Below are 21,877 nucleotides of genomic sequence, written 5' to 3'. Positions count from 1 at the left end.
AGAAGAGAAGAGAAGAGAAGAGAAGAGAAGAGAAGAGAAGAGAAGAGAGAGAAGAGAAGAGAAGAGAAGAGAAGAGAAGAGAAGAGAAGAGGAGATGAGGCACAGAGCCCAGGGGTCCCTGTGAGGTCACAGTGCCACCAGATCCACACCGATTTCCTCGCCTGACTCTTCCCCCTTTATCCCTTCCCCTTGTGTCCCACCGGCCAAATTTGACCTGATTTGGTGACACTGGCCGGGGTCTTTACTTCTCAGTGGCCCCATCCTCCCCTCTCCTTTCACTGGGGTTTAAGCCTTTTCACTCCATCCATTCACTCCAAGGCTAATCAGATTAAAGCCCTGCCCGGGGTGCTGCCTCCCCTCGCACAGATTCACCCCCTTATCCCCCCTCCCCTCGCTTCACCTCCTTTTTCCCCTGTCAGGTTTTGGCAGCCAACTCCAAGGGCCGGGCATGGCCATGCCAGGGGTCAGTGGTGGCACCAGCTGCCCTTGTGTCCCCAGGGAAGGGCACAGAGCGCGGGTCCTGGGGGTACACAAGGGGGAATATTCCTCTGGAACGATGAAGGTGCAAGGCAGGGATGAAGAGGGTGGCAGGGTGGGGATGAAGGCAGCACCAGCCACAGGTCTCCAAAGCCATCCTGCTCTTTGGAGAATCCCTCCTCCTCCTCAGCCTGGCTTCACACCCCAGGTCGAGCTAAAGGAGCATTTCATTTAGGAGAAATTTAGGGAAAAAAAGGGTACTTTTTTTTAACTTCTCCTCCTCTTTTCACCCAGAATCATGAGTGGGTGAGGGGGTGAAGCCAGGACCATGGTGCCCACCCTGGAGCAAGTTCCCAATAGAAAGAAACAATTCCCCACTAGAAACTTCCTGGCTTCATCCCACGCGCTCCAGCCCCCCAAAAAATCACCCAATGCCCCCATCTTAAACCTTAACCATCGATTTCCATTCCCCTTGGCCCAGCCCTGCACACAAACGCATTCGCCACGGCAGGGATTGTATGCAAAGGCGGAGAGGGGGAATGAATAATTCATCTCCGCTGTCTTTCAGAATTACACTGTGGAAAAATAAATCTGAGACTACTATATATTAAAAAAAAAATAAATTAAAAAAATAAAATAAAATAAAGGAGAAAGAAGCCGAGGAGGGGAGGGGGGCAGCGCTGGGTTCGCGGCCCCGCGGCCGGGGCGGGATGCGGGGATGGATGGAAATGAAAAAATGAAAAGCGCCGGCGCGGCCGCGGCTCCTCTGGCATTGAGCGGCTCCGCATTGAGGCCGTGCGGAAACCGCCGGAATCCCTTCCTGTGCTTTGTTCTGCGGCCCTTTCAGCGGGGGCTTACGGGGCTGGGCAGGGGGCGGCGGGCAGGGCAGGGGGCTTTGAAGGAAGGCACTGATGCGATCGGATGGTTGAGTTCAAGGGGCGGCAAGGGGGGGCTGGAATGGGTGAGAGGGGCTGGAATGGGTCAGGGGGAGCTGGAATGGGTGAGAGGGGCTGGAATGGGCGAGAGGGGCTGGAATGGGTCAGGGGGCCTGGAATGGGTGAGAGGGGCTGGAATGGGTCAGGGGGGCTCTGCTGGGTGAGAGGGGCTGCCCTGGGTGACTGCACTGAGTTGAGTGAGGGGGGCTGGAATGGCTCAGGGGGGCTGGAATGGGTGAGAGGGGCTGGAATGGGTCAGGGGGCTGGAATGGGTGAGAGGGGCTGGAATGGGTGAGAGGGGCTGGAATGGGTCAGGGGGCTGGAATGGGTCAGGGGGCTGGAATGGGTGAGAGGGGCTGGAATGGGCGAGAGGGGCTGGAATGGGTCAGGGGGAACTGGAATGGGTGAGAGGGGCAGAGATGGGCCAGGGGGGCTGGAATGGGTGAGGGGGGCTGGAATGGGTCAGGGGGGCTGGAATGGGTCAGGGGGGGCTGGAATGGGTGAGAGGGGCTGGAATGGGTCAGGGGGGCTGGAATGGGTGAGAGGGGCTGGAATGGGTCAGGGGGCTCTGCTGGGTGAGAGGGGCTGCCCTGGGTGACTGCACTGAGGTGAGTGAGGGGGGCTGGAATGGGTCAGGGGGGCTGGAATGGGTCAGGGGGCTGGAATGGGTGAGAGGGGCTGGAATGGGTGAGAGGGGCTGGAATGGGTCAGGGGGGCTGGAATGGGTGAGAGGGGCTGGAATGGGTCAGGGGGCTGGAATGGGTGAGGGGGGCTGGAATGGGTCAGAGGGCTGGAATGGGTGAGAGGGGCTGGAATGGGTGAGAGGGGCTGGAATGGGTGAGAGGGGCTGGAATGGGTCAGGGGGAGCTGGAATGGGTGAGAGGGGCTGGAATGGGTGAGAGGGACTGGAATGGGTCAGGGGGCTCTGCTGGGTGAGAGGGGGCTGCCCTGGGTGACTGCCCTGAGGTGAGTCGGGGGGGCTGGAATGGCTCAGGGGGGGCTCTGCTGGGTGAGAGGGGGCTGGAATGGGTGACTGCACTGAGGTGAGTCAGGGGGTGCTGGAATGGGTCAGGGGGGCTGGAATGGGTGAGAGGGGCAGAGATGGGTCAGGGGGGCTGGAATGGGTCAGGGCGCTCTGCTGGGTGAGATGGGCTGCCCAGGGTGACTGCACTGAGGTGGGTCAGGGGGGGCTGGAATGGGTCAGGGGGGCTGGAATGGGTCAGGGGGACTGGAATGGGTGAGAGGGGCTGGAATGGGTCAGGGGAGCTGGAATGGGTCAGGGGGGCTGGAATGGGTATGGGGGACTGGAATGGGTGAAGGGGGCTGGAATGGGTGAGAGGGGCTGGAATGGGTCAGGGGGTGCTGCCTTGGTTGACTGCACTGAGGTGAGTCAGGGGGGCTGGAATGGGTCAGGGGGGCTGGAATGGGTCAGGGGGGCTCTGCTGGGTGAGAGGGGGCTGCCCTGGGTGAGTGAGGTGAGGGGGCTGCACTGAGGTGAATGAGGGGGGGGCTGGAATGGTTCAGGGGGGTTGGAATGGGTGAGAGGGGCAGAGATGGCTCGGGGGGCTGGAATGGGTCAGGGCGCTCTGCTGGGTGAGATGGGCTGCCCTGGGTGACTGCACTGAGGTGAGCAGGGGGCTGTGCTGGCGATGGAGGGGCTGCCCTGCTCATGGGGCTGCGCTGAGCTGAGTTAGGGGCTGCCCCAAGACAAGACCCCACTGGTCTGGGGTGCAGTGTGCCCCCCCAGCTCAGCCAGAACCCCCTCATCACCACACTGCCAGCACCCCTGCAGGAAGGAGGGATGCTCTGCCCCATCCCAGAGCAGTCCCAGCTGGGTTTAGGGCCATGCCCTGACCCCTCCTGGTGCCCAGAACACCCTGGATGGCACCAGCATCCCCCTGGCAGCTGGTGGGGGCCACGTGCTGCCGCACAAACGGGGAGGGGAGGAAGCGGGAGGCACTTTAATTTGGCTATTTAAAAATAAAGAAATAACGCAGGCTTTGAAAGCCCGGAGGGGTCCCAGCGGAGGGACCTCATCCCCCCCTTCAAAGGCCGCCTCTGCTTTCTTCCCCCCACTCACAGCACACAAAGGTGCACGAGCACTTTCGTCTCTGTGGAAAGACCTTTTTAATTGGTTCCAGGCAGAAGGTTAAAATCTCTCCCCTTCCCTGTGCGCTTGGCTAAGAGGGGAAAGGGGGGGGAAAAAAGGGGGAGGCAGGGAGGAAGGGTTGTGTGGAAGCAAAACAACTCTGCCTGGTGTGAGCAGGGGGGCACCCAGGGCCAGTGCCCCCAACACGGGGTCCAGGGTCACTGAGGGTGATGGGGATCCAGGTGGGAGCAGGGGACACCCAGGGGGGCACCAAAGGGGCTGTGCCAGGCTCTGGGGCAGGAGGTGCTCAGGGGAAAAGGGAGATGTTGGGTGTGAGGCTGCTCGGGGCTTCCATGGGAATGCAGGGTTTGAGGGTTGTAGATTCCTAAAAAAAAGCAGGAGGAAATGTGGTGCCTGGGGTCTTCTCATGGGGAGGAAGCTGGGCAGAGCAGGAGGGCACCCAAGGGGCTGCTGCCACCTCTGTGTGTCTCCCCAAGGCTACAGAGTACCCTGGGCACCCCAGGATGGCATCCCAGAGCATCCACCTGGAACCCAGCCCCTCACCATTCCCACTGCCATTGCCATCCCATGCCAGTGCCTCTGCCATCCTCCTGCTCCTGCCATCCTCCCAGGCCTGCCATGCTTCCAATATTTCCATCCTGATGTTCCTGCCATTCTCCCAGCACTGCCATCCTCCCAAATCTCACTATCATCCCAGCACTGCCAACCTCCCAAATTTTGCCATTCTCCCAGCACTGCCATCCTCCTAAATTTTGCTGTCCTCCCAAATTTTGCCATTCTCCAAGCACTGCCATCCTTGCAAATCTTGCCATCCTCCAGCACTACCATCCTCCAGCACTGCCATCCCCCCAAATCTTGCCATTCTCCCAGCACTGCCATTCTCCCAAATCTTACCATCCTCCCAAATCTTACCATCCTCCCAAATCTTGCCACCCTCTCAGCACTGCTATCCCCTATCCCTGTCATCCTATCTCAGTCCTCCATCCTCCATCCCAATACTTCCATCCTTCTGGTCCTGCCATCCTCCCAGCCCTGCCATCCTCCCATCCTGCCATCCTCCCAAATCTCACCATCCTCTTGTTCCTGCCATCCTCCCAGCCCTGCCATCCTCCCTATCCTGCCATCCTAAATCTTGCCATCTTTCCAAACCTCGCCATCCTCCCAGCATTACCATCCTCCCAGCACTGCCATCCTCCCAAATTTTGCCATCCTCCCAGCACTTCCATCCTCCTAAATCTTGCCCTCCTCCCTTATCCTGCCATCCTAAATCTTGCCATCTTTCCAAATCTTGCCATCCTCCCAGCATTGCCATCCTCCCAAATCTCGCCATCCTCTTGTTCCTGCCATTCTCCCAGCCCTGCCATCCTCCCAGCCCTGCCATCCTCCCTATCCTGCCATCCTAAATCTTGCCATCTTTCCAAACCTTGCCATCCTCCCAGCCCTGCCATCCTCCCCATCCTGCCATCCTCCCAAATCTCGCCATCATCCTCTTGCTCCTGCCACCCTCCCAGCCCTGCCATCCACGCAGCAACTTGGGTTTCCTTTCACGGAAGGGGGAGCTGAGAGAAACGCATCAATTATTGAGCCGGGGCGGCGAGCGCGCCGCGTCCCCCCTTGCTGATGCCGCTCAGGTAGAGCCGCGCGAGCCGCAGTCAGACACCTCTAACACGATTAAGCTGCAGGGCTCTGCCAGCGCGCTTCAAGGTCAACTTCTCTGAGGCTGACAAAAGGCACGGCGGGCAGCGGCTCCCCCCGCCCCCGCCCGGGGTGGCAGCGCGCCGGGCACGGGCACGGGCGGCACCCGGGGGTGGCAGAGGGGCAGGGGGAGAGTGAGGGCAGGGTGGCGGGGGTGCCACGGGGATGGGGAGGCTGCGGTGGGGTTCTGCTGGGATGGGGATGCAATGATGGGGTCCCTGCTGGGATGGGGATGCAATGATGGGGTCCCTGCTGGGATGGGGAGGCTGTGGTGGGGTTCCCACTGGGTTCAGAGTGCGGTGATGGGGTTCCTGCTGGGATCAGGGTACAGTGCTGGGGTTCCTGCTGGGATGGGGAGGCTGTGGTGGGGTTCCCACTGGGTTCAGAGTGCGGTGATGGGGTTCCCACTGGGATCAGGGTGCAGTGCTGGGGTTCCTGCTGGGATGGGGAGGCGATGATGGGGTCCCTGCTGGGATGGGGAGGCTGTGGTGGTGTTCCCACTGGGATCAGAGTGCAGTGCTGGTGTTCTTGCTGGGATGGGGATGCAGTGGCCAGGCTCAAAGTGGGATGGGGATGCAGTGGTGGAGCTCCTGCTGGGATCAGAGTGCAGTAGTGGGGTTCCTGCCGGGATGGGGAGGCAGTGCTGGGGTTCCTGCTGGGATGGGGATGCAGTGCTCAGGCTGCCAGTGGGATGGGGATACAGTAGTGGGGTCCTCACTGGGATCAGGGTGCAGTACTGGGGTCCCTGATGGGATGGGGATGCAGTGCTCAGGCTCCCAGTGGGATGGGGATACAGTAGTGGGGTCCTTACTGGGATCAGGGTGCAGTACTGGGGTCCCTGATGGGATGGGGATGCAGTGCTGGGCTCCCAGTGGGAAGGGGATTTGGCACGGAGCCCCCAAGCCCAGGGCAGGGACCCGCCGTGCCCCTCTGCAGCAAAGCCACCCCTGTCGTGCCGTGAGGCAGGAGTGGGCCCAGCCCTGCTGGCTGCACGTGGAGCAGGAATTGGATCCAGATGTTTCCCCCAGCAGTCGGAAACCGCTTCCCCCATCCCAGCAGTTCCTCCTACAGCCCCACAGGCCCTAGTGGGGACCAGCTCTGCCCAGCATGGAGTGGTGACAACAGGGCTGGGGTCCACCCCGGCCTGGCACAGGCAGCAGAGGGACCAGGCAGCTCAGGAGGGGACGGGGTGGCAATGCCAGCTCTGCCGTGGTGCTCCTGCTCCCGGTGTTTGGGTACTCACAGTGACAGGACCCCCACACTCCACCCCCTGCTCATCCTCATCCTGCTCATTCCCTTCAAAAACCCCCCTGCTCTCGTGGCGAAGGAGGGACAGCCACCCCAACCACACTGCACAATAACTCCCTGCAGGAGAACAGGGATGGGTGCCCACCCTCACCATGCCAGTCAGAAGGCAACAAAGCCATAAAAAACTCCAAACCTCAGCAAGGAAGGACCCAGCTCCAGTATCTGGGCACACATAGGCTGGGGAAGGGCTGACAGGCGGCTCCAACAATGGGGTGCATGACACAGGTCACTCCCAACACCATTCCTGAGAGGTCTCCAAAGGACGCCACACCCACAGGTCCCTGTCACCCCCTCAGGACATCTCCTGCTTTGGGGAGGGTTCCCAGGGCAGTGGGATGGAGATGCAGCTTCCTGGCCCTGCCACAAGACTGAGGAAAACCACTAAAAAAAATCCTCCAAAACCCATCTGAGAAGCCAGAACCCAAATTCCTCCCCTCTCCCATTATTTAAAGCCCATCCAGCTCCCAAGTCCTCGAGGATGCAAGAATCTCAATTACCATTAAAAGAATGCGTTCCTGCTCCTCCATTACGGAGAAAAGCATGAAAACCCAACCCCTGGGAATTCCACAACTCTAGAAAGAAGAAAAATAAAATATTCATGTAATTTAGATTATTTAAAACGTGGCACTTGGTAAACCAGTCTCTGCACTGGAGGGAACTGGGGGTGCTCACACCTTGCAGAAAGCCAGGACAGGGGCTGGAAAACCCAGTTGTGCCCACACAGATCCTGGTGCCACCCTGGGCACCCCACACCCAGGATCTGGTGTTAAATGGGTTTTTAAACACCTCTGAGCATGTGGGATGCTGCAGAAGGACAGCAGGTTATTTTTATCGCTGCATTAGTTCCAGTTTAATTGCCGGGACGTCATTAACGGCACGGAGCAGGGTCCAGGCAGGGGGACACTGACATCAGCATGTCCTGTCCCAAACCCTGTGGATGGAGAGCATCCATGTGCCTCTCCGCCCACCAACAGAGCTTGGTGACAATCAGGGACAGCAAATATCGACCAGGGACAGGAGCCACCAACCAGGGCTGGACCCTCCCAGCTCATTCCCTCCCTGCCCAGATGCTCCTTCTCCTCCAGCTCCACCCAGCAGCTCCAGAGAAGAGGATTATGGCTCCCTCCTCCTCTTCCTCTCTCCATGGCAGGTCCCAAATCCCTCCAGCGCTCTGCAATTGGGAATTGTCCTGTTGTCCCTGGTTCTCCAGCCCTGGGGATCCATTGTGTCCACCTGGGACCATCTCCCTCCTGCTCCCTCCATCTCGAAATTCCCACATCTCCAACAGGGCCAAACACCCCTGGTTTGTGCCAGAGCCAAAGGCTGGCATCTCTCGGGTCACCCAGAGCTGGGATGCACACTCAGCTCCCAACAGGAAACCTCCCATTGGTGCTGACCAAGACCTTCCCAGCACTGGAGCTGAGCTAATCCCAGGTTTCACACCCCAAAAGGCTGGGGGATGGCACTGCCATCGAGGGGACCCTCTGCTGTCCCTGTCTGCTCTGCGCTCAGGAGAGCACAGGGGAGCAGAGCCACTGCTGATAAACCACCCTGGAGGAAAGCAAAGCTGCCCATAAATAATGGCACACAAATGGGGACACTGGAACTGCCCTCGTGTCCCCAGCCAGGTGTGATCCCAACACCTTCTTTCCATTGGAAATGCCAGGATTGTGCTGCCAGTGGCTGCCCAGAGCTTTGCATCATGCCCAGCACAGTGTCCCCAACCCACCAGGGACTGGCCATCCTCCAACCAGGCCCCCAAAACGCCAGATGGGATCAGACACAGGACGTGGCATTTGCTGGGGGTGGTTTCCCAGCAGATCGAGGTTGCCACAGGTGCCCAGACAGGCACAGCAGGGACGGGCAGTGTCACAGGAGGTGACAATGGCTAAATCCCAAAATAGGAATGGCTCCTAGCAGGGAAAGCCTGGCCAAGGAGCATCAGCCCCAGATGGACACAGAGCTGCACCCCATACTCTGTAACACCCCCATACCAGTGCCCCTGCACCAGTTCAGCACTGGGGAGGTGACACCCGGCAGGGACAGGGCCACGTGGCTCCTGCAGGGCCCTGTGACGTTCTCGGGTGGGTTTGCTTTATAGGGTCAGGGAGGAAGGAACCGGCGCGGAGATATTTAAGTGGCGTTTCGCCATCGGAAAAAATTAGAGTCACAATATTAATTAATCCTCAAAGCACTTTACGAACATTAACTAATTAAGCCTCCCAACCCCTCTGCGAGGTGGGAAAGGTATCATTGTCCTCGTTTCACGGCTGCAGAAAACCAAGAGTGTGGAGGTGACGTGACTCGCCCAAGGTCGCTGCGAGCCAGGCAAAGGTGGGAACAGGTTCCCAAAATCTGCACCTCGCTCCTCAGCAGGGCAGGACCCAGCAGTGCTGAGCATGCTGAGCACCCCGGAGCTCAGGAATGCTGGATTCCAGCATCCCCAGCCAGGTCTCAGCATCCTCATCCCCGTCCCAGCATCCTGATCCCCACCCAGGGCAGGGTGGAGAGGGACAAACCAGGACCTGCATCCCCAAAGGGAAATCCTGGGGGAAAATCCCACCAAACCCAGGGGCAGGCAGTAAAAACAGAAACCACCGAGGGGTTTTATGGAAAGCCCCACCGACCCTGCATGGTTTAAAAGCGATTAGAGCCCTGCCTGGGTTATCAACCAGCGTCTCAATCCCGCGGCATCGATCCGGATAATAGCCGGCAATTGTTCAGATACAATATCATAAAGTCACTTTAACTACAGCCATAAAGCTTCCCCCGCCTGCAGCACCGCTGGGCTCCCCACCTCGTGCTGGGGACAGGCACCAGCAGCACGTGCTCAGGGCTGGGGATGGTGGGGGGACCCCTCCAGGACCCCCTGAATAAGGACAGGATCCTCAGGGATCGCCCCTCGTTTCCACTGCTGGGAGTGGAGGGAATGTGGAGCCTCCCAGGGCTCCCCTTGGGAATCTGCAGTGCTGGGGTTAGGGAGCTCCAATGCAGCCACTGAGATCTGATATTTCAAGTTTTAATCCGTGGGATTGATAGGAATTGGGAGAAATGGGGGGGTTCTCCCAAATGTCCCCGTAGAGCAGCCTGGATCCCCCTGCTCCCCTGGTTTGTCATTGTCCCCAGTACATGGAAATCCTGGCTGGGCATTGCTGGAATCTGCCTCCTTCACCTCCTCCCCACTGCAGCCCCCCCACCCCAGGGTGCTCCCAGTTTGTGCTCCCTGCCCTGGGTCCCCAGGAGCGCCACTGGAGAGCAGAGCTCTGGAGAACCCAGACTCCTCACCCGCCGCCTCCTCACCCAGCGCTTCCCACTGCTTAATGAGCACAAAATATTTCCATGTTGCCAATTACTTGGTTCGTTTGTGCTGCTGCGGGCAGCACTGGCGCAGGGAAAATCCCCCCCCCAGAGCTGGCCTGGCCCCCAGGGAGCAGGGAGAGCCCTGGCTGGGTCTCCCCAGGGCTGAGCATCCTCATCCTCACCACGCACCCCGAGACCCCCGAGTCCCGGGGTCACCATCATCCCCAGTGACATTCCCATGGCCCCAGTGTGACACAGTAGGAAAGCAATTCCTTGCTTTAAACAAACTTTTGAGAGACTTAGAAAAGGTTCTGGGACCCCTTTTTTTGTCCCCCAGCAGACAATGGGGTCCAATCTGTTGGTGCCACTTTCCAGCACGGAGAAAATCCTGAACAACACCAGAGATGTGCCAACCTCAGGCCATCCCAGCTGGCTCCATCCCTGCTCCCATCACATCTCCAGACAGGATTTCCCCAGCTGGAGCTCTGTCCCCTGGCCAGAATTGCTGCTGTGACCATCACCACAAAACCATTCCAGCAGGTCGATCCCGAGAGCGGCGTTCCTCCCACCTGCACCCATAAATCCTCCCTCCAACTGGAGCAAGGAAGTGATTTATAAGGTGGAATAAAAATCACAACGTTTAAGGAAAAAATATTAAAAAGTCACAAAAATCCATCCAGCTGGATTCCCCTCCCATGGGAATGGGGTCTCAGTGACACCAGGATTTTGGGGCAGCGAGGGACACGCTGGGAAGAGGCCAGAATGAATTGGGTCTGGCGCTGCCAAACCACCTGGATGTGGGATGCACACCGAAATCAGCCACAGATGTGAGCCACCGTGTGCCCACACAGATCCCAAACCAGTGTGGAAAGAGCTGGGGGGCTCCAGTCCCTCCTCATGGAGCCCTGGGCTCTGTGGACACGAACAAGGAACTTCACTGCCGACATCTCAATTTCTGCTCCCATCTGAAATTCCGACATCCAGCCCGGAGCGGGCGGACGCGCTGTACAGCAGGACATGGTGCTGTGAGAGCCACGTCCTTCTCCATCTCTCAATCACTCCACCAACATTAATTCCCTAATTTAGCCCCTGGCAGCAATCCTCACCTTACCCACGGAGAAACTGAGGCTGGGGGAGGGAGAAGCCATTTGTCTCCGAATAACGAGCTGGAAGCCGGATCCAGGATCACCCCCAGCTTGCAGAACAAGAGTCCCTGCTCCCGATCCAAAGCTTTCTATCATAAAAGACAACATTATGATTTATGATTATCATTGCTCAGCTTTGAAATGGAGTCCAGGTTCTCCTGGAGTCCGGATCCTGGCTGTGACACCGGGCCCTGGACATTCCCGCACTGCCGGCACTCCGCACCCCAATGTCGGGAAGAGCCGAGGAACAATGGAAAACTGCAGATGGTGGCAGGATGAGCCAGCAGTTGGGTGCTGGAACTGAGGTCCACTGACCCCAGGAGCCATCACAGAGAGGGGAAAGCTGGGAATGCCAGGAAGAGCAGGCAGGGAAAGCCGGGAGCTGGTCTGAGCTGAAGGTCACTGATGGCAATGAGCGTTAGGAAAGCCAGCACTGGTTGGGCTGGACGCTGCCTCCAGAGCACACACCCCGCAAAAGCAATCCCCGTTCCCCAAACCTGCTTCCAACTCTGCCAATTTAGCCTTAAATCCCACCTCAAAGGGTCACAAGTAATGCCAGGGCTGTGGTGGGGCACTGATCCTGGTGTTCCACAGGACTCGGCACCCGCGCGGCTCTGGCCAAACCAATCCCCGCGATCCTGCGGTGATCCAGCGGAGACGTGGATGGAACTCGGAGCCAGGAGCCATTTCTATTCCAGACAGGCTCGGATTCTATGTTGGAAACTACACAGGAGCACCATTTTGACCAGCATGTACAGCCGGGACAGGTGCCAGAATTCTGGTGTGCCAGTGCCGTAGCCGACGGCGGATCTCCAACAATGGGACGGTCACTGGGACACTCACGGCACAGCCGCGGCTCCATCCCGAGCCCCTCAGCCAGAGCAGCAGATTCTCCCAACCACCCAGCACCAAAGATCTTAAAAAAGCCAAGGAGAAAGCTTGGAGCATTCCCAAGATCGACACCAAGCCCTGGAGCATGAGGCTGATCCTGAGAGAAGAACCTTGCAAGGTTCAGATAAACAGTGATTTCCCAAATAAAGGATTTGTGATTTCCCAAATAAAGGATTTTGCAGCAAACCCAGCCCTCACCCAAACCCCTCAGCAGCAGCATGGAGAGGGGATGGGGGGAGAGTCCTCACCCTAAAATGGGGATCCCAGGAGCTCACCCAGGGATGAGAGAGCGGCCGGACACACAAAGAGAGGGAATTCCAGTTACAGGATTTGTACAGGTTTTTTAAAATGCAGAAAAATGGTGGAAAGGCAGGAAAAAGCGGAATGGGAAAATTGAAACATACGAACACCAGGAGGGAGGGAAATGCTCCTGCGAAAGAGAATTTTTTTCCCAGTAGTATCTCTCCTACCTCCCACCCCACTCTCCTGGATGCCCTGCTCAGTCAGTGCTGAGAATTGGGCGAAATTTGGAAAAAACTCATTTGGAAGGGTCGGCACATCAGCTCTGGCTCAGGCAGCTCCAGCGCAGTGTTGGGTAAAAATAAAACACAATTTGTGGGCACAATGTAAGAAGAAGGGGTCGGCGAGCCAACCAGGAAGGTTTGTGGAATTCCAGCGGAAAGATTGTTCCAAATTCCTGGATTTGGAAAAAGCTGATATTCCAGAGGTGAAGAACGGCTGACAAAAGGTCCTTCAGATTTCAGGGAAAAGGGAAAACAACCGCTGTTGTATCGTATAAAAAGCACCAACCGTTCCAAAACAACCTTGGAATAAAAACGCCCATCCCAGCACAGGATGGGAACGGACAGACGGACACGGCCCAGGCGGCTCCACCAACCCAACGCGGCAGCGCTGGGGCTGTGCCAGCATCTCCCGACCCTTCGGAAGCCGGGTACCCCCGGCCCTCCCCGCCGTCCCGGGGGGCTCTGCCCCGCGTTTTTCCACTCAATTTCCTCCCCGCGTCGGCAGGAGATAAATCCCTCTGCTGAGGCAGGCGGCCGGAACGGCAAAGCCAGCGGTGCCAAGTTTAATAAGCAACCCTGATCGAGAATCCAGATAATAATTGGGATTATCGAGCTGGCTGGGAAAGAGCTTCCTCAGCTCCTGACGGCACCCGCGCCCGGCACCCGGGTGACAATGACACCCGCGGGGTCCCCAGTGGGGCTGGGACGTTGATGGGAGACTGGGATGCTCCTGAGGAGCAGCAGAAGCCCGTCCATCACTGAATATTAAAATAAAATCAAAATAATACACCTCGTTTTGAGTGTGCGGCACAAGGGAGCTCCCAAAATTCCATGGGAAGAGCCTGGGGGTCCCAGCTCCATCCCCACCTCTGCAGGAGCTTCCCTGCATCCTGATTTTTGTGGGGGACACACGGAGCCAGCACCGTCCCAGCGCCTGCGGAGAAGCTCAGCCGCTGAAATAATCCCGTCGCGGTTGAATTTTGTGCAGGGCACGAGGTCCAGGGGCTTTCTTTCCTCAGTGGAAACGGGATTGGAAAAGGGAAGAATTGGGATTTTTCGAGTTCTCTACAGGGTCAGGCTGATTTTATTTAACTGCAAATATAAATAGGGTTTTTGATAAATAATAATAAAAAAAAAAAAAAAAAAAAAAGACAGTCTAAATAAAACCCCCCTGGAAGACATGGCACGGAATTTGGAATGCTGGCAGGAATTGCTGTAGCCGGGCTGAGTGCTCTGGAATATTTGTATTTGCTGTCTAAACACTTTATCTCTTTCCCAGCACATGGGTGAGTTTTGCTCCCGTGTAATGTTCAAGGAAAAATAAACCGAGACGGATAATTCCTCCTCTTCTGCAGATAGAAAAAGAAAAATCCGACAAAACTTGGTTGCACTGGGGGGAAACAGCAAAATATTTTCAGGGAAATTCGGCCGAACGCCAAGGAAATAGATGGGGGAGGCAACAGGGATGTGGCAGGAGGAGGAAGCTGGGGATGGAATGGGGATTCCCCATTCCCAGCCATTAAAAACCCCCATAACCATTTATTCCCTCTTTTTCCCAAAAAGTCAGCGGCGCTGGGAATTGAAGCCGAGAGAGGTTTGGCACAAAAGATCTGAAATCCAGAGTTGGATTCTTGGGAGATTTTGGTGCTGGTGGAGAAGGAGCTGAAACAAAAAGTCCATTCCTTTTTGTTGGAGTCGAACAAAAAAAAGGTATTGAGGGATGGTGTAAAACTCTGCGGATCTGGGAACGCTTCGGCAGCGCAGCGGGAGTACTGGGGTGGGAATACTGGTGGTGGGAATATCAGTGGTGGGAATACTGGTGGTGGGAATATCAGTGGTGGGAATACCAGTTTTGGCATCCACAGGGAGCGGTGGCTCCAGGTCCAGCACTAGGATGAGGTTTAGTGGGATCGACCTGGCACGGGCAGCTCCGGCGTTTGCACGGACACACACGCGTGTGCTTGGTGGTTCACAGCTGCAGGAAAACAGGAAAATCCCACAAAACAAGGCTGGAGAAGCTGGAAACATCAAGGAAAGAGGAAAATCGGGAGGTCAGGAAGAGGCGATGAGCTGAGGGAGCGTAGGGATGGATCCCACAGGGTCCCACCATGGCATAAATTAATCCCATGGGATCCCACCCCAGCACAGGTGTATCCCAAAGGATCCCAGCATGGCACACGGGTATCCCACGGGATCCCATCACAGCACAGCCCCACCAGGACATGGTTCAGCCCTGTGGCTGTTCCTCTCCAGCAGCAGCATCACTCCCTGCTCCGCTGGGCCTTGGGAAGCAAACACGGGAAGAGGGGAAAAATTTAAAAGTGGAAGAATTAAAAAAAAAAAAAAAAGTCTAAATCCCTGTTTCTGAATCCCTCTCATGCTGTTTCAAAATGAAGGATGTGCCCTAAAGGTGACACACCTGTCCCATACAGAGCTGGTGTCACACCAAGGGAAATGCTGGGAATGCTCTCACGCTCCGAGCACCACCTTGCCTTGCCAAAATCCACAAAGCTCTGGTTTCTCCACAGGTTTGGGGCTCAACAAGAAAATTTTGGCAAAACCACTTCCCAGCCGCCCTTTAGGGTGAAGCCTCAGGCTGGCGGCTCCATGGCCGTGGATCTCCCCATCACCAGCCCCATTCGCACTGAAGGCATCGCAGCTGAGGCCACAGAGTGACCCCGGTGGTGACCCCAGCCCTGCCCTCACCCCCTCCCAGCACAGCCCACTCACAACACCCCCCCACAGCCCCCGCTCAGCTCTTTTGAGCCGGGAGCCTCATTAGGAGGTAATTAGCTGCGGAACAATGGGAAGCTCTTTAGCAGCCCAGGCACAGCGGCAGCAACAAGCCAAGGGGGGGAAAAGAGGGAGGAGAAATAAATAAATAACAACACTGTGACCACCCGGGAACAAGCCAGGACGGAGCAGGGACATGGGCTCCATCCACCTTCCCCGCTCTCAGCTTTGTCCCTTCCCGCTTCTCCTGCCGGGATCAAACCAACCCTGGTGCACCCCACACCCCATGGGCTCCATTTCCCCGGCCAGCCAGTGGGAACAGCCATGGGGCCCCCAAATCCACAATGGGGCAAAGAGTTTTGGAGCACAGATACCCCTAAACACAGCCCTGGCTTTGGGGAGGGCTTCTAAAACGCCTCAGGAATTCATCTGGCAAAGGCCAAAGTGGCCAGCGGGTAATCCCAACACTCTGGAGAATCATGGAATCACTTGGATTGGGAAAGAGCTCCAAAATCCTGATTCTCAGCCATAATCCAGCCTGGACTCTTGGAGCACGGTGCTTCTCCCTGTATTTGCAGAGGCCAAACAGGGCCTGGTCCTGTTTTTGGGATGGATCTCCAAGCAGAGGGAAGCGACCATCAGGATGAGCATTGAGTCATGGCAAAGGGGGAAAAGGAATTGAAACAGCTCTCAGGGGCTGCAGGTAACATTGCTCCGAGCTGCCTGCCTTCCATAAATCCCATTAAATCCAAGGGAGCGGGGCAGGATCTCTGCCCCGAGTGGGGAAAACCAGCTTGGATCAGAACGGAGCCTCAGAAATCACGATTAATATCTAACACAAAAGAACCGAAATTGTCACCATCAGGAACGAGGAGCTATTTAAGGAACAATTGCTGCAATTTTCCAGCCAACCCAGCAGCTGAACCTTGTCAGGCACAGGCAGGTATGGCTCCAGCCAGCTCCTGATGTGGCACTGGGATGGACACAGGCAGACAGCCCTGGAGCCAGGTAAACCCACAGCCAGGTACATCCTGGAGACCCCAGGTAGGAATTCCAGGGGAATGCCACACAGGGGTGGCACAGCACTGCCAGACAGGGGAATTTTTGGCATTCGGATTATTTGTGTGCGTAAACTGTACTTATGTGGGAGTGGGGTGGGGTGAATAAACACCTACATATGCAAATAAATCGATAATTTCTATAATAGATATTTATATATTTGTATGTAAATATATATAAAAATCAATATATATAAATGTAAATATAAATGTGCCTTTCTTTATACAGCAGCACTTTCAAAGCTTTCCATGGTACCCCCCCAGGGCATCTTTCACCCCCTGGACTGTTCCCACTGCCAACCCTCTGTGTGTACCCCAGGATACCCCAGGAACCAGGGGGGATTCTGGGGGGATCCAGGGGGGGATTTTGGGGGGGATTCTGGGGGGAATCTGACCCTCCAGCAGCTCCGCACACCCCCAGCCCATCCTCGCATTAGGATGCGGCGCATGGCCGGCATTTGGATACCAAATGTGCAACCAGCAGGGAATGTAATTGCGGTCCCTGGAAAGGGACAGGCGGAGACGGCGACGGGCACGGAGAGAGAATCCTGTCAGCAACGCCGGCCCGCTGGTGTCTGCTCTCCATTAACCACTCGCCGCAGCCCTGGGCTGGTGAGGAATTGCTAACACGGCTTAACGGGCTGGAAAAGAGGGGTGGGAAGGGCTGGGAGTGATCTCGGCACAAAGGGAGAGCAGAAGGAGGAAAAACTCAAAGAGCAGGAATTGCACAGGACGGGGCTGAGAGCTGGCACACCCAAACACCCAGCGCTGCTCTGGCACGCCGAGAGGGGACTGGGGCTGATGGTGACACAGGAATAACCCAAGTGCCAGGGTTAAAATTCACATTAAAATCACTTCAAGGGGGGAAACAGGGCAAAATTCACATTAAAATCACTTCAAGGGGGGAAACGGGGCAAAAATCACATTAAAATCATGCCAAGGGGGAAACAGGGCAAAATTCACATTAAAATCACTCCAAGGAGGAAACAGGGCATGTTTCTGATGTGGGCCTCAGTATGATGTCCATGGGAGCAGGGAGGGGAGACACAGAGAACTGGGGACCCCAAAAGTCCCAGCCAAAGCCAGGACAGAGAGGTTTTGGGATCCAGCCCCAAACCAACATGGAGACATGGGTGGGATCACCCAAGCTGAGCCCTCTTGCTCGGCCACCCCTCTGCAGCACCAAATTCCCATGAAAAAAACAGATGTGGCATCATCTTCACTCCCTTCATGGAGAAGTGGGACATGCAGCCTGGCCACAGCCCCTCGTGACACACAGGTGGGCAAGTTGGCCCTGGTTTGGTGGTCAGTGGGTCATGGCCACTGCTTTCCTGGCCACGGCCACCACGCTCCAGCCTCTTGGACAAAGCACCAGCGACTGGCAAGCGCCAGGGCTGCAGCTCCAGGAGATGGGAATGCAGGAAAAAGGGGCACAAAACGCAATGGGATTGGCAACATGATCTAAATCCCCTCTCCAAGATGTGCCCCGCTCGCCTCAACCCCACCACCCCTGTGGCAGAGACACCTTTTCCCCCCGAAAAGTCCTGCTCTGCCATCACCCTGAGCATCACCTGGCACGGTAAATCCCCCTGCCAGAAACCATTTCTCCGGTTCTCGATCCCAGGATTGGGGAGTGCAGAGGAGCAGAACAGAAATCCCAGCTGTGCTCACAAACCACGCCGAAAAATAATACAGAAATCAGCAAAAGAGGCGTTCGGAGGCAGCGCCGTGACCTCGGCGCTGAACCAGGCCACGGGCACGATCCCGCCCGGTCCTGGGGATCCGTGCTGTGCACAGAGAGAGGAGAACCCCTGTCACCGTGCACACTCCTGCCGTGGATCCAGGCACACGGCAGTGACCACGGGATTGCTGCAGGAACACCGACCAGCGCTCGGGAATGACGATTCCCTGCCCGTCACCCGGCAGAGCCGGGCACGGCAACAAATCCCAAACCCTTCGTGCTTCCGTGGCTTCCCAGGGGTTTCCAGCACGGCCACAAGACCATGGGTCGTGATCACAGGCCTGGGGACCTTCTGAGGACAGGTCACTCCATCCCACAGACCCTTTCCCCCGTAGCACGGAGGTTTTCCCATATCCCCGATTTTTTTGTCGCGCGGCGTCGCGTGCCGAGACATCCACCCTAAACCTGCTGTGGTGGGGGGGAAAATGGGGGGCCAAAACTGGACATGCCCAACCCGCTGGTGATGCTGGACACTCCAGCACACCCGAATCAATCCGGTTGGCTCCCGTGGAAAATCCACCCTGGAATGCTACGGGTGAGCGGCTCCTGCACCAGAAAACACGGAGCGACGAGCCCTGGGTGTTGTGCCAGAGCCCTGCCCGCAGTGCCAGGCCAGGGAGGAGCCCCAAGGTCCCATCCATGGGCACATCACCCTGGACACGACCAATGGATCCACCCATGGCCGGCCCAGCCATGGCCAACAGATCCACACCCGGGGAGCCACCATCGGCAGCGCCCGTCCGTGCCACGGAGCAAAAACCCACACTTCCACATGGCAACAAAACTGCCCATTATTATATAATTCTGCCTTCATCATCCTTCATTTTTTTTCCTGGATAACCTAGGAGTTTCAGCCAGCCAAACGTTTTCCTAGCGCATCCTCACAAAACCATTTAAAAATAAAAATAAACCTTGTAAATCCACAGCGAGTGGTTAAATCTCTCCCCAGAACAGGGAAATTGCAGCATCCCGAGGTACCACTTATTTTTAATTTAGCCCCAATTATGAAATATAGAATTATTCTAATCTGGGCAAATCATATCGACCATGAGATTTATTCCTGTCTTTTATAAAATATAGATTGCTGTATAAACCTGAAGAAAAATATTTAGCGGCAGAGAAGGTCTGTGGGTTCAAACAGGACATTTTAACCTTGGGTCTTTTCCCCCTTTTTTTTTTAAACCCCTTTTTATTTCCCCTTTACTAAAGGAGACGTTGGCAGGGGGGGAGAAAAGAATGAAAACAAGCGACCAGAAAACACAGAAATACATTTTTCCTTCATTTTTAAGAATGAGGCGGTCTTGTAGTAACTCCAGTGGAAAAAAAAAAATAAACCCACCGCTGGGTTCAAAAAGGGAATAAGCAGGAAACTCAATGGCAATTTCAATCTTTGCAACCCCTAATAAATTGCCTCGAATTCCGAGAGCCGAAGGCGCAGGCGGGGAGCGCTGGCGACACGGGGCGCTCCCACATTGGGGAAATTTGGGTCACATCCCGGAGCCAGGCGCTGCGGACGTGCCTGCTGAACCCACCAGCCATTGTCTGCTCTTCCCTCCCAGCCCCTCGCTCTTCCCCCTCCACTCCATTTTTTATTTTTTACCCCCCCACCACACCGTCCTCGAAAATATTTTCCCTGCCAACAGCAGATTTAGAAATGTATAAATATATATATATATATGGGATAATGATCCACCGTGGATTTTTCCAGGAGAAATTGTCGGCGGCTTCTACGAAGGGGTGAAGGGGATGGAGGCGACGCCGTCAGCGGTGCTGGGTCCCGGGACGCCCCTCACCACTGGCCAAGGGGCCACTTTTGGCTGTTGGCACCACCATCAGAACCCTTGGGTGCCAAATCCCATGCCCAGGAACCCCTGAGCGCCAAATCCCGAACGTCAGAACCTTTGGGCGCCAACTCCCAGCCATTGGAACCTTTGGGTGCCAAAATCCCAGCCACCACCCCAACCACCCTCATCTCCAGGATGCCAGAGTTGGACCCGGGGGGGGGACACCTCACACGTGGCTGGCATTTGGGAGAACAAAAACCACAAAGTGTGGGAGCACCAGGAGCTAAAAAAATCAAAAAAACTTCGCAATGGGCAAAGAAAAAAGAAAAAAAAAAATTAGGGGAAAAAAAAATAATTCCCTGGCTCTTACAATCCCCCACAAAAATGTGAAGGAGATAATAAAATCCATATGCACCGCAGGCGGCCCGCGACGCAGGCACCACCGCCAAGGAACCACCAGCAAGGCACAAAGGGACGGGCTGGCCCCAGTTTTGGGGAGCACAGAGGGGCACGGGTGGGTCCCCCCAAAAGGGATGTGTGGAGGTTGGGTGGACACCAGGTGCTGCTGAGGGTTCTCAGCCCTGCGCACGTCCCAGCGCCGAAATGGAACTTTATCCAGCTGCACTGGTGACATCGAGGGAGAGAAGGTGGCACCGAGGGTCCCCTCATGGATGGCAGAAGGGGATGAGGCACGCAGAGCTGGAGGAGCTGCCCCACATCCCTGGCAGCTCTGGGGGTGAGGACCAGGCCACGCCGTGCCCCACAAGGCCACTGTCACACAGGGATTGAGGGGGACAAAGAACTCTCGGCTTGACCCAGAAAACAGGACAGCCCAAAACCAGGGACCACGGGGGCTGCACCCACCAAGCTCATCCCTCGCCGCTCACTGACACTGCCAGGCTTGGGAGAACTTTGAGGAATTTGGGGGGAAATGGGGATTTGGTGGCTGGTGTTTGTTCTTACAGGAATCCCCAAAGCCAGGCCCGTTCAGACCCCAAAGAGTGTCCCCCAACAGGGAGGGTTGGGGGGTCCCAAAGGTCCCAACCACCTGAGCATCCCCAGAGCAGAATTCCTCCCGCTTCCAACTCACCAGCAGTTTTGGGTTCCTCAAAATCGCGAACAAAGAAACACGACAGAAACAAAACTCTTGCCCCCAAAGAAAAAAAAAAACACTTGGTGGGGATAAAAAAAAAACACACAGAAAAATCGAAATTCCAACTAGAGTCATGAAACGAAGCCAACTGTGGGGATTGCGCTCCCAGGATGGGAATGACCCGGGAGCAGCAGGGCCGGCCATCCCCAGCCCCGCACGCCCCGTGCCCCCCTCGGGCCCGTTTTGCCATTTTCCCCCCAGATCGTTCTTCCCGACTCCCCCGCAGCCGCACCCGCCGCTTTGGGCGGATTTCGGGGTTTTTCTCGCAGAACCTTCATCCCCGGAGAGGGACCGGGATGGCGGGGGGGGGAGGAACTTGAACTTCCCCGAAGTTGGGCGCGGAGGGGCCGGGGGGGCCGAGCCGCAGCCGCCGCCGCCCCCGGGAACGCGCCCCGCGCCCCGCGATGCTCCCGGCGCTGCCGCAGCCCCCGGGGACGCTCCGCCCGGCGCCCCGCGGGAACTTTCGGGGGAGGGAGCCCCGGGGACCACCCCCCCTCCCCGGGGCCGCCCAGCCCGTTCACCGGACCCCACCGGCGGCTCGAGGGGGACCCGAGCGGCCACGGGCGGCGGCGGCCGCTGTCACCGGGCGCTCAGCGGGTGTGTGCGCGGGGGGAAACACCGAGTGGAAGTCGGGCGCCGAGGCCGCCCCCGCCGCTCCCCGCCTCACCTGGGATTGCTCCGGTTCCAGTAGACGGCGAAGCGGTCCGAGATAACTTTCCCGGTCTCGTCGGTCCAGACGCAGACGCCGAGGAGCGCGGCGAGCAGCGCGGCCGCCCCGCAGCGCACCATCGTCCCGGCGGGCGGCGGGCGCGGCTCCGGCCGCTTCAGGGGGCGGCGGGGCCCTGGGGCCGGCCGGGGACGGCGGGCGGGCGGCGGGCGGCGGCGGGCGGGCGCCCAGCCCTCACCATCGCCCGCGGCCCCGGGCGCCGTCAGCGGGGGGACTCGGGGGCGGCCGCGGTGCGGCGGCGCCGGGGCAGCCGCATCCCGCGCTCGGGCGGCGGGGACCGGCCCGGTTGCCGCGGC

The 21,877-nt window shown here is 57.3% G+C and overlaps 1 protein-coding gene across 1 annotated transcript in view; it reads right to left on the bottom strand.

The window, feature by feature from the left end:
• Positions 1–21,643, bottom strand: part of EFNA2 (ephrin A2) — a 41,481-nt gene extending 19,838 nt beyond the window's left edge. Inside the window, exon 1 of the mRNA XM_058040900.1 lies at positions 21,522–21,643. Within this exon, the coding sequence (XP_057896883.1) occupies positions 21,522–21,643 (122 nt within the window). The remainder of the gene's footprint in view (positions 1–21,521) is intronic.
• Positions 21,644–21,877: the final 234 nt, after the last annotated feature.

Source organism: Melospiza georgiana, chromosome 26, assembly GCF_028018845.1.
Source record: "Melospiza georgiana isolate bMelGeo1 chromosome 26, bMelGeo1.pri, whole genome shotgun sequence".
NCBI lineage: Eukaryota > Metazoa > Chordata > Aves > Passeriformes > Passerellidae > Melospiza > Melospiza georgiana.
This window is presented reverse-complemented; position numbering and strand designations above follow the sequence as displayed.